At 36.4% G+C, this 13,364-nt stretch overlaps 1 protein-coding gene across 1 annotated transcript; it reads right to left on the bottom strand.

Moving 5' to 3' along the window:
* Nucleotides 1-395: 395 nt before the first annotated feature.
* Nucleotides 396-10,864, bottom strand: LOC121734217. Its single transcript, XM_042124698.1, has 6 exons — nt 10,818-10,864; nt 8,579-8,663; nt 5,993-6,124; nt 4,671-4,744; nt 2,529-2,636; nt 396-561 (listed from the first exon to the last, which is right to left on the bottom strand). The coding sequence occupies exons 1-6, from the start codon at nt 10,844-10,846 to the stop codon at nt 414-416; spliced, it is 576 nt and encodes a 191-aa protein (XP_041980632.1). The 5' UTR covers nt 10,847-10,864; the 3' UTR covers nt 396-413.
* Between the last annotated feature and the right edge of the window lie 2,500 nt (nt 10,865-13,364).

Here is a 13,364-nt window from a genome sequence, read left to right as displayed (position 1 = left end):
TATATACGTCATACGAGACCAATTAACACTCAGTATATTGTCATTGTCTCAGTGTATTGATTCAGAAGCACCTCAGCGCCTTGTATTGAATACATTATGTAACTAAAACTTTTATTATTATTATTATGTAACTAAAACTATATGAATGCGATAGCGCGATATAAAAGCACTTCAGCGCCATCTAGTGAAAACAATATGAGACTATTTTTCGTATACAATTTAAATTGGCACTAACAACCCCATTGGAACTAAATAAAGAATTATTTAACATTTTTTATTTACACGCGGCTCAAACCGAAAAGCTAGGAGAAGTGTAAGCCGAATTTTGTTGTCACTGTACTTTTGTTATCACTATATTATAATAAGCCGAATTTTGATATATAAAATGGTTTATTTGATGTTTCATTTTTGATTCAATGTTTCATTTCCACTAGTCGTGTGATCATGTCGAGTATACTGAGTGGGCAGTCGTCTAAGTATTCGTCGCAGTCTCCTCTCCTCCCGTTTAGTTCGGCTTCATAGTATTCGTCGTCTATAGCTTCTTCTCTGGAAGTGGATGGTCTGAAAAAATATTTTTATTGATCAAAATTGAATACATGAGTGACTGATTAAGTGGGTTACTAATATTTTGAAACATAAGAAATTAAAATTTTACCCTTATAATTTGAACGGACCTTGTAACTTTCCAACATCATCATTTAGCTAATACATCTAGTTATCAATAGAATTCACATTTTTTGGGTTTTTACAATCATTTTCGCGGTCCTAAAGCCTCCATATTTTATGCAAAAAATGACGGTCTTAGACACTTCATCCACTGATATCTTGAATTATCATTTAAAGTTAAGAAACCGACATCAAAAAATGTTAATGCGTTATTTTACTCAGTCGTTTCCTGGTCTATGTTATCACTATATCTGGATTTATATGTATCTGCGCCAATGAGCGAATTCGCCGCTACACTGCGATGCAATGTAGCCGCAAAACCGCGCGTTCGGGCGGACGTATGCTATAAATAGAAACTTAGTAAGTATAAAAAACATAGCACATGCAAGTAGATCAAAATTTCTGTAGACCTGGTTTGATGACGTCATTACGGCGTGGCCATGTTTTCATATTTCAGCTGAGTCTACAGATATTTACGGGGTTCCATCAAATAAATTGATTCATAGGCATGGCGGACCTACGTTATTCGGTGATGCATATGGCATGTCATTGTTAGTCCTGATTTGTCAACTAGACATAACTCTACCAAATTAACGTCACCGCCATGAGTTTATTAATCAATTACTCTCATAATATTATTATACACATAAGAATACGCCTGTCCTTTTATCATAATCGGGTAAATCTCGAAGGGCCTTTGGAAGGAGGTGTGTTTTGCAAGTCTGCAGTTGGCAGATTTAGGCAGTAGTGGCAAACTGCCAAGTGTCAGTTTTTGAGGAATGGCCTACATTAGCGGCCAAGTCTTACATCAGTGATTCCCGTTAGAAAATGTATTATAAAAAGCTGTTAGCATCAGTGCTGGACTAAAGACACTAACAGGTTTACAATGATTTTCTCTCCATAGATTATTCAACTTTGCTGACTGGTCATGACATGTCCTTATGAATATTAATTTGCTTGTGGCTATGCTTAGTTTTGACGTAGTCTTTGTGGGTTTTTGCCTGTATCTTATATTTAAACTAGCAATTCTTGTATATATATAATTGGAATTTCGGAATCGGCTCCAACGATTTTCATGAAATTTAGTTTATAGTGGGTTTCGGGGGCGATAAATCGAACTAGCTAGGAATCATTTTTAGAAAATGTCATTTTATTCGTGTTTTATCGAATACCGAGCAAAGCTCGGTCAAATAGCTAGTAGATATTTAAACGGCGATCTTCAGAAAGCAAAAGATAAAGGAAGCAAATAGCACTAAAAGATGGTATACCATCCTCATCACCTTGATGAGTGGCAGTCTTCCACCGTGCGTTTTTGCATAACCTTCTGCCGAGCACGGTAAAACTTTGGAACGAACTGTCACCAGCAGTATTTCCGGAATACGACCTGCAAACCTTCAAGAAGAGAGCGTATTCCCTGTTAAAAGGCAACGCACAAGCAGCTCTTCTAATGTTGCGAGTGTCCCTGGGCGACGGCAGTTGTTTCCATCAGGTGACCCGTTTGCACGTTGGCCCCCTTATTTTATAAAAAAAAAAACACATTCGTAGCTATTAAGCTGATGCGAGTGTGTCAAATTGTTTAACGATTCTCTCTATCTTTCTTTATTTTTGGTCGAGTTTGTTTTTAAAACAGTTCACTGAGGGCTCCATTACAACACTTCCAAGAAGTTTCTTCCAGATTTTCCACTCGGGTAGGTAAAAAGTGCCTTCTAGGTAATTTCTCATGGGTATTTTGACGTTTTAAATGGTGACTTCTTAAATGCTTATTTCTATTTAGGGTGTATAGTTCTTGGAGACATGCCGCATCTTAGACTTCGTGTAGTATTTTATAGACCTTGATGAAACTTCTGAAGTGAGGAACTTACGTGAATATGATGTGCATGATGTCTCCAATAAGTCCGTTGTTATACAACGGCGTCTCGGCGGCCTCGCAGATGCTGCGTAGCAAACATTCCTTGCCGTTCATGCCGTTCCTGAAAACAGTTGTATATTACCCTACTGTAGCATGAGGGCATTAAATACCTCTACAGGGTGTAACAAAACTAAGTAATAACACTTTAGGGTGTGTACGTATTCCTTATACAAGGTGTAACAAAACTTAGTGATAATATTTTAGAGTTTAGGGTGTGTATGTGTTCCTCATACAGAGTTCACTGTGAAAGAAGCAGCGCTGAAAGACCAATTTTTTTCTTCACTCTTGTATGGGGAAACTCCTGACGCTGGGGCGCTTGCCCATACAAAAGTGAAAAAGATGTGTTCTTTTAGCGCTGATACTTACACAGTGAACTCTCTAAGGAACACGTACACACCCTAAAATGTTTTGTTACACCCTGTATAGAGTTCACTGTATAGAGTAGCTGAGCTATGAGCGAGAAAGAGCAATGTGATTTCAGATTTGTATGGGCAAAGCAAAGTCATGAATTTTTTCATACAAAGATGAAATAAAAGTAACTCTTTCAGTGCTACTACTTTTCTAAGATTTCCTAAACTGCCTAAGAAACTTAACAATAAAATACTAGCTGTCCCAGCAAACGTTTCTTTGCCATATAAAGTATTTCACCCATATTATTTTATTGAAGTGACTAAATAATTAGTATGTCACCATGGCAACGTCCATCGCTATCCCGTCTCATAAACAATGGTCGCCGTCAGTCTCGAGTTGTAATAATTTACTATTATTTATTCAACAAATGCACTTATCAATAAAATAAGTACCCAGTAGCCGATTCTCAGACCCACTGAATATGCATATAGGTTAAAATCAGTAAAGCCGTTTCGGAGGAGTACGCGGCCTAACATTGTGACACGAGAATGTTATATATGCAGGGTGTAACAAAAATAAGTGATAATATTTTAGGGGGTGTACGTGTTTCTTGTAGAGAGTTCACTGTGAAAGTAGCAGCGCTGTAAGACAAATTTTTTTTTCACTTTTGTATGGGAAAACTCGTGACGCTTGAGCCCTTGCTCATACAAAAGTGAAAACGCTGCTACTTTCACAGTGAACTCTCTACAAGGAACACGTACACACCCTAAAGTATTATCACTTGTTTTTGTTACACACTGTATAAGATATTATGTTACAAAATACGAAGTACAACATAGTAAAATAATTTTTAAGTCTCCATTTCTTGAATGTAGCCGAGCGCAATGGCCGCGCCGGTCGGATTGGCTCTAGTACTAAACTCGGCTATATTATGTGCCCCGGGGGAGAACATTTTCTACTTTTACCACCCATACATGACAATTTTAACACATGGGTAGTATTGATTGGGTTTTATTAATTTTTGTTATGTAACTTATTGTATACAGGTTGTTAGGGTTAACACCGTTATCCTTAAAACAATCAAATGAGCCCGTCAAAATGAACAACCTTTTCTATGAGAACAACGCTGGGAACTTAAAAAAAAGCCGTCTTCATAATATACCCATACAAGTTACCCGGATCGGCAATTTGTATGGGTATGACGACGGATTTTTTTGAGTTCCCAGCATTGTTCTCATAGAAAAAGTTGTTCATTTTGACGGGCTCATATTTTGATGGTTTTAACTTTTAAGGATAACAGTGTTAACCCTAACCCCCAGTATAAGCGCCTTTACTAAGGTTTTAATATTGCAATATATATTTAATATAATTCAATATTATGATTATTTTATTATGGCATAGAAAACATTTGTTTTGGATCCCCGATTGGACTTACGTGGACGCTCTAATCACAAAGTACTATAATAAATAACCTGTTAATCTATGCCACAAAACTATATTAGAATTTAGAATGAAGTTCTTTTTAATTTAGAAATCTTAACTTTGAGGTTTCAGTTAATTTCGTTAAGCTTCCTCAAAGTGCCAAGCCAGTAAAAAAGCCATAAAGCAAATCAATAAAATCGTATACTTATACAGCTAATAAAAATGGAATCCCAGACAAATAGTATTCCATTATAGGAGTGTAACACAAACAAGTATCAAAGTTAGTCATTGTGAACATAATTGAAGGTATCATGTAACGTACTCCTTGAAACTCGTCTCTAGGACGGTGTACGCGAGCTGCCGCGTTATACTGCGACTGTGACGCGATGATACTATCTGAAAAAAACATTTATTTAGTTAGGTGGTATTATGCTCACAGTACGTGGGAGAGCCATGCTTCGGCACGAATGAGCCGGCTCGACCGGATAAATACCACGTTCTCACAGAAAACCGGCGTGAAACAGCGCTTGCGCTGTGTTTCGCCGAGTGAGTGAGTTTACCGGAGGCCCAATCCCCTAACCCCTACCCTATTTCCTTCCCTACCCTCAACTATTCCCTTCCCTTCCCTACCCTCCCGTATTACCCTATTCCCTCTTAAAAGGCCGGCAACGCACTTGCAGCTCTTCTGATGCTGCGAGTGTCCATGGGCGACGGAAGTTGCTTTCCATCAGGTGACCCGTTTGCTCGTTTGCCCCCTTATTTCATAAAAAAAAGTACACAACAAGGAGAAATTTTATGAGGTGCTGATTACACAGTCGGTTACAGAACTACAATTGAATACATGAGTGGATGAAGCAGGTAAGTAACAATTTGAAAACTGCACCGCGATTGGGGGGTGTTTTTTTCGTTGCGACATTTCTTGATCCGCGACCAATCGCGGCGCTCAAAGCCTGCGATGAAAGCTATGAAATAGCTTAAAAACTTTTGTCTACATCACATTTTCTATATTGTATTGTGTACACTTGTCTACATACTCTACATCATATTATATGATGTAGAGTCTGTAGACCTCCGTGGTCTAGTGGTATAGAGCGCGGCTCTTGACTCGGAGGTCGTGGGTTCGATTCCCGCGTTGGAAACATGTTATTTCCAAGTTTGGTTAGGACAATGCAGGCTGGTCACCTGATTGTCTGACAAGTAAGATGATCCATGCATCGGATGGGCATGTAAAAAATCGGTCCTGCGCCTGATCTCTCGCCAGTCGTGTCGGTCGTCCGTCCCACTGGGTTATGAGAGTAAAGGAATAGAGAGTGCTCTTGTGTACTGCGCACACACTTGGGCACTATAAAATTACTCCTGCGTAGCTGGCCTGGTTTCAATGAAATCGGCCACTGACACCGAAACCGGTATGGGAGCTATTATTATTATATTATTATTATAAAGAGGAACGGGTTTGCCTCTCATATAAAGAAGATAAAATGTGCATTCATATCTTAAGAAAAAATTAAGTCGTGTGCTTCTCGTCTTGAGAAAAAAATTAAGTCATGGCCTCTAATGTTTTTTTTGCAATTAAAAATAATATAGTTATATTAAATATAGTTTTATTAAATATAAATAATATAGTTATTTATATATTATATTTACCGGTAAATTAGGGAATATAACTTCATCAATTTCAGTGATGTTGGTTACCACGCTGTAGTTGGCTTCGAAGTTGTAAGAGACGAACACGTTTCTGTCCGGTATGTCTACTGGCACGGCAATCGCCAGAAATGTCTGAAATTGAAAAAAAAAGGATGTTTAATCATGAATATTTTCTATCATAAATAAAAATTAATTTTGACTTATGTTATTCTCGCTGAAACTTGAGAACGTCTAAGCATAAAGTTAATATAATATCTAGGTCCTAGCGGAATAGAGCAACAATCTCGAGCTGTCAAACGAAACCGAAACTGATTTACATCTGTGTGTAAAAATATGAGTACGTATACACTTACACAAGCATCTTTCTATGAGATTAAATTGTCAACGAGCCGATAAGTGCCGACTGGACATAAAAAAAGAGTTCTGCTGTCATGTATCACACGTCTCTTTTTACCACGTAGTGGTAAAAAGAGACGTGTAAAACAAAAGCCTGAAAAAGCGAGATGTCACTATCAGTAATAGTGACATCTCGCTTTTTCAGGCTTTTGTTTCTCTATTCCGCTAGGTATATTAAACTTTATGCGTCTGAGCCGATTTTGCTAATTGAAGAATTTGATTTCATTAATGATTGAAGAATTTGCTATCATTGTTATTTTCCACCTTTTTGGTAAAAGGTGGCCCCGTGCGAGTTTCTTACGCCGGTTCTTCTCGGCGGGGTAGTTCCCGAAACGGTGGTAGGCCTCATGTAGACATGACATTCTAAAAGTGTTAACTTTGTTAACCGATTTAGAAATAAATATTTAGATTTTGATTTTGGAGTCTAGAAAATATCGTGGAAATGGAAATCCAGGGAAGGTTTTTAAGGTAAAAAAAAATGAGGTAAGTGATACGAATTTCACGGGTCATCTAGTGAAGGCTAAGGTTTGTGAGTGTGTGTATTTGTTAATGCACCAACGCCACGGACTTCAGCTCATAGTATTTGGGGTCTCAAATACTATGAGCTGAAGTCCGTGGCGTTGGTGACTCAAATGATATTTTTTTTTGGCTTCGATGCAAATAAAATCTAGTAAATACATACGGTCTTACTACAAAAAACTAAACACGTATTGAACAGTTAATTGTTTTGAGACCATTTTGTACTGAATTTTTTTCTAATCAACTGTTCAACAGGTGTTTAAATCTTTTGTAGTAAGACCTATTGTATTTACATCCAAGATTCAGGGTAAAGAAGTTTAGAGGCCTGACTCCTGTTTGCATATTGCAAGGACGTAAATCAACATTTTCAACTTTTATTTTGCAATAGTTACCTGCTTATCGTGTGAGAACTACATTAGGTTTTTTCTTTTATTCAACTCGTAACATTTTTAACTAATTCAGCTAAAAAGAAATATTTTCAAACCAAATACTTCTTTTACAACAACACAATCAATTGCACTGTAAAACATTGTTATTTAGATTAAAGCTACTGTAACCTTTGAAAGGCATTTCACTTTTTGAAACTTTCAAAGGGGAACAAGCATCAAAAGCGTGTGAGCGCAGTGTAGGCAGAAGTCTATCTAAAATAAAATTCGCTTTAAATCGAAAATCGGAGAACAGCTTATAAAAATACCTCCAACTGAAAAAACAGTTTTTGTTTTACCTTGTAAGGGAGCGTCCAAAATTACACAAGGGATTTAGGAGGAAAATATTTATTGAAAAAAAAAAAGTTTTCTTTCCATTTTTAAATACATTTTCACCGGTGACTGACTACAAACTCTACGTGAACAATAATATGGACCGGGACGTAATAAATATGAACTGTTTGTATTTGTTTGCTGAATCTCACGTGAGTCCAGGATGTGAAGTCTAAGCTCTCTTATCTCACTATACCTAACCATGGTGAAAAAAAAAAAATCGGCGAAAAATCTGACGTGATTTATGGACGCCCCCTAACGTGTACTTTGCTTTAACGAATATGTAAATAGGCTAACGAGGCGTTTGCTTTACCTTTAAATATTTTAAAATTCATTAGGAAACGTGCTAATACGAAAATGCAGCGTGTTCGGTTTTTAAATGTGTTCGTAATTAGAACGAGTTTGCAGTACCTTAATTTTGACTTTGCCTTTTAATTTACCTTTAGGATCCTGAATTTAGGATCCTAAGGCCGTTTGTCTTGTCTACCGCCGTCAGCGCGACGTCACCGACTTTCAAATAAAATGCCACCTTATGATCTAGGCCATAAGGTGGCATATCATTTTGCCCTACGCCACTGCGAAGCAGCGGCGGCATGGTTCGTTAAACCAATGTCGGTAGAAAATGAAATCTATAGTCTAGGTCATAAAGTTGTATTTTATTTAAATTTGAATGGTTGGTTGGTTGAATTGAAAAAAACCTGAATTTAGGGGTCAGATATTAGACTTAGATTTAGCTTAGATTAAATTTAGCTTCCTGAATTCTTCTGTATCTAGAATCTAGATTCCTTATTCTAATTATCTTATTCCGATTCTGTATTTAAATTCCTGAATTCAGGTCAAACTTAGGAGCCTTTTAAATTGCACTATTGAGTAACATTAATAACGCAAAATAAAGAAAGAGTGAATACATTACCCCATATAAACTGGTATCAGGGAATATCAGAGCTCGTTTATCTAAGTCATGACACTTCACCCACGATGGACTGAGAAGGAGGACCCTGGAAAATAAAAATGTTTGATTCATAAATGAGGACAAAATATCAATTAAATTGCAATAAATAATTTTTTTTTATGAAATAAGGGGGCAAACGAGCAAACGGGTCCCCTGATGGAAAGCAACTTCCGTCGCCCATGGACACTCGCAGCATCAGAAGAGCCGCGAGTGCTTTGCCGGCCTTTTAAGAGGGAATAGGGTAATAGGGGAGGGTAGGGAAGGGAAGGGAATAGTTGAGGGTAGGGAAGGGAATAGAGTAGGGGTTAGGGGATTGGGCCTCCGGTAAACTCACTCACTCGGCGAAACACAGCGCAAGCGCTGTTTCACGCCGGTTTTCTGTGAGAACGTGGTATCCGGGCGAGCCGGCCCATTCGTGCCGAAGCATGGCTCTCCCACGTATAAAATCTCGTGATAATGAAGAATATTTGAAATAAGTCAACTATAGTTTGTGCGTTTTATGATGATATGCGCGACACATTATAATTGACAATAGTAGGGAAGTTACGTAACAAACATTAATCGATAGTTTAAAAATATCGAATCACTTCGTAAAGGAATTGCAATCGAAATTATCGATTTCGTACTGACATTTCAGTGGTGCCGGCGATTTAAGATGGCCGCCCTTTTTTATCGATTTGATTTCGATTCAACAGAGTCAATCTCTATTGACATAAGTTCCGTTTTATGCATCTGAAATTTTTCAAATGTTTTCGTAACAATAATTTTTCACAGTTCATATTTATAATTTTATATTAATAAGTTAGCATTTAGCAACTTTTCGTTTTTATTCATTTACAATTATAGGAAATAATTGTTTTTGTAGATGGAATATTATTTATTACATTTTGATTTTTTTTTGTTTTCTTGTAAAAAAAAACCCGTAGCAAGGAATATGAAAACTGTCACCCATATCATCTTAAAACGCACAAACTATAAAAATTAAGATACTTGAAATAAGTCAACATGAATAACATAATTTTATTTAACTAGAGATCTCCCAATGGTCGAAATTCGACCTTAGTTGCAACGACATTAGGACTACTACAACCTATATATTTTTGTAAAAAATATTGACTTTATAATTTTTTTTTCAGCTCTTGTCCCTGGGACTTAGCTGATCTCAGATTGGCCGTGTAAGCATTGTCTAATAGTATCTAAGATTCAATAAAAAAAATTATAATCCTTTTTCAATTTGTCAACTTGTTGTCAACAGACTTCAACCATAAATAAAAGAGTATAATTCGTATGTATAGGCTTGTCACTCAAAAATATGTCATTTCTCATGTGTGTGTATTGTAGTGTGTGTAATGTTTTATTTGTTAAAAAAATGTATGATAAAAGCATAATTTCAAAATAATATTAGTTCGATGCACTCCTTCACCATATAAACTATAACTGTGCAAAATTTCATGCACCTACGTTTTCCCATTTTTCGTAAAAAGGGTTACAAAGTTTTTCGTTCACGTATTAATAATATGATGATATATTTTATTTAAGTATAAAATATTTTTATAATTAAAAAAAGGTAATAAAACGAGGAATAGCTAGTAAATGTAAATTAATAATAGGATAATTTTACATTTTTATATGACTTTAATTAATCCGTTTGTGCCATAGAAAATAGACATTCTACTGAGTTGAGTTTATGCTAAGAGTTTCCAATACCATAATTACCAATTTGGTAAGATTAGGTTTTGAAATTATGCTATATTTTGTTTCTTTTTAGTGAAATAAAAAGACGAGTTGCACTCCGGGAGTGCCGGCAGAAGTGAAAACTTGATTATTAACGTTGTGCATTATTTTTTTTAACCCATTTTTTTATGAAAATCGACTTTTTAAAAATCGATTTTTTTAATTAATCGAAACCCTTACAATCGATTAAAAAATATCGACAATTGAAAAAAAACAATCAATTTCGATGTTACAACACTACTTTCCAACCGTCTTACGGTTTTTCGATCAGCACGAGAATCTGACGCGAGTTTCACAGTTTTTACCCATCCCACAAAAGTGCTCAACGCCGCTAAAGAAGTTTTCACTTTAATAAATGAACAATTATAACTTTTATATACAAAGTAAGATTATGACATATATTTTATTTAATTTTGCACACTGAAATAATATTTTTTAATAGAACAATGTAATAAAATATACTCACAGATAAACACACAAATATTTCCAACTCATGGTGAGACCACAACTAGATTATAACAGATAATCTTCGGTCGGTTCAAAAATTAACGACCGGCCGTTAACTGAAAACTCGTGAACTTCAACTTACTCTGAACTCGATAATGTGTTAATTCTTAACTGTACCAATAATATGTTAATTTTATGGTCATAAATAGTTTTTTCTACATTTTAAAAGGGCATTGACCTATTAATCCAATAAACGTACTGACACGACAACTATTTACTATCGTAAAGGTTTTAAATCACTTCATACTCATATTAATTATTTACTTATTTTAGTATTGAAACTCTCTTCGTAATCTCAACTTTTCGGTTACTATCCAGCTCCAGAAGCCGTGGTCAAGGGTAGAATCAGCTGACAGACTTAACTTCTGTCACAGTTCTTTCAAAGTGCCCGAAGACTCATCAAATATTATTATTTGTGTTTCTTTACGCAGAACGAACTATGCGTTCTGGTAAAGATGTTTAAGATTAATTATCTTTTTAGTTTATTAATACTAGATGGGGGAGCTCAGCAATCTTCTCTAATAAATCTTCGATCAGGTCATGTGCCTTGATCTCTGACGTGAGTACATTCCTAACCCATCCCAAAAATGTGCACATTGCCGTTGAAGAACTTTTCACTTGTAAAATTGCAGTAGGCGACAACGAGTACAATTTAGATGTATGTGTGATTATGATCGTGGTCGTCATTGTCCATATCGATTCTTATTGTTGACAACAGTGCTGTGGCAAACACAATATGGGTGATAGTTCAATTTGATGTTCAATCAAAATATTGCTATCGACGGCGCTGCGGTCAATATTTACATGCGCCTAAATTGCTTTCGTACCCATCTGATGAGTCAATAGCGTAGAGGTGCACTGCGTTAACAGATTAGAGGAAAAAATAATAATAATAATTAATCAATAATAATAATCATTTATTTCTCAAGACACTATTTGACACATTTTTACAGTATGCGTTTAGGTGGGTTGATGCCCGAACTAGGAGATCCTGTGTCTCAGGTTATCAACCCTCCACCCCATACAGTGGATAATAACACTTGGCAAAAAATATTTACTTAATTATATTCAACAATTACACGTAAAATGCAAAGATATTATGCACACGTGTCGACCAGCTATTGAAAGACACATTTAAAAGAGAGTAAGCAAATGTGGGCTATTATTTTATTATGGGCTATAATATGTTTAGTGACAATTCACAACAACCTACAATCGACAATCGACATAAAAAACGACAATTGTCTATCGCATTTATTCGGTTTAACCCTTAATCGGGTACAGGGAACTATTTTCCCACCCTCTCAATCTACCTAAAATTCCGAATATTTTTGAAATGGCAACCTTTTATGTTGTTTTCTTTACACAAATAGAATCTAAGATAATTACAACATTATCAGCCCTTTCAAGTGTCAAGTGTCATTCTGAGCACTATCTATTCCTTTACTCTCATTACCCAATGGGCGGGAAGACCGACACAACCGGCGAGAGATCAGGCGCAGGACCGACTTTTTACATGCCCATCCGACGCATGGATCATCTTACTTGTCAGACAATCAGGTGATCAGCCAGCATTGTCCTAACCAAACTTCGAAATAACATGTTTCCAACGCGGGAATCGAGCCCACGACCTCCGAGTCAAGAGCCGCGCTCTATACCACTATACCACGGCGGAATTACTAGTAGTTAGGTAACAAACAGTGTCGCCTCTGTACGCTACATCGTCTTCTGTCCACCGATACCTGGTATTGAATCCATATTAACGTCGACCAATCTGGCGGACGGGCTAACGAGTTTTGAAAAATATTTTTTCTTTATTTGCCAATCAAGGTGCACCTGATGTTAAGTGCCGACTTTAGGGAATGACCTAAAAAACTTTTAGGGGTGAATTAATTCGTTGAAAAACAAAATAATGATTTATTATGCTTTTTAATAGTGTGTTGTTCAATCAATATTCGGGGATAACCTAAAAAACTTTTAGGGTGAATTAATTGGTTAAAAACAAAATAATTATATTTATGCTTTACACAATTATTTCGGCACTTCATTTTTAAAAGTTTGTTTAAGTAACGGCTGAATAGTCTATGTGTTTGAAATAGCTTATGTTGGTCTATGATGAGCCAATGTGGAGGACATTGGCCCACCAAAGACCAACACTAGCTATTACGAACACATAGACATAGATTCAGCGCCATTGACGTAGATTGTGCTTGCCATAGTCAACTTCCATCTGGTGGCAATCGTGGCAATAATGGCCATAATGGATGCATTGTACTAGGATCGTGCAACCTGTCACTACCAACAAAATATAATAAATCAGGGTAATTTCGGACTCAGGGTTAGTCCGGAAGTTTCAAGATAAGAAATTTGCGAGTATGCTGTCTCATGTCTATCTGGTACCAAGATGCGTACCTCGGTGTACAAGTAAATGACGTAACAAGTAATTTTAACCACCCGGACCGAATTATCCGGACTTACCCTGTATCTGATCTTACCCTGCACCCGA

Source organism: Aricia agestis, chromosome 15 (assembly GCF_905147365.1).
Source record: "Aricia agestis chromosome 15, ilAriAges1.1, whole genome shotgun sequence".
Lineage (NCBI taxonomy): Eukaryota > Metazoa > Arthropoda > Insecta > Lepidoptera > Lycaenidae > Aricia > Aricia agestis.
Note: the sequence above shows the minus strand (reverse complement) of the source record. Positions and strands in the feature narration are given on the sequence as shown.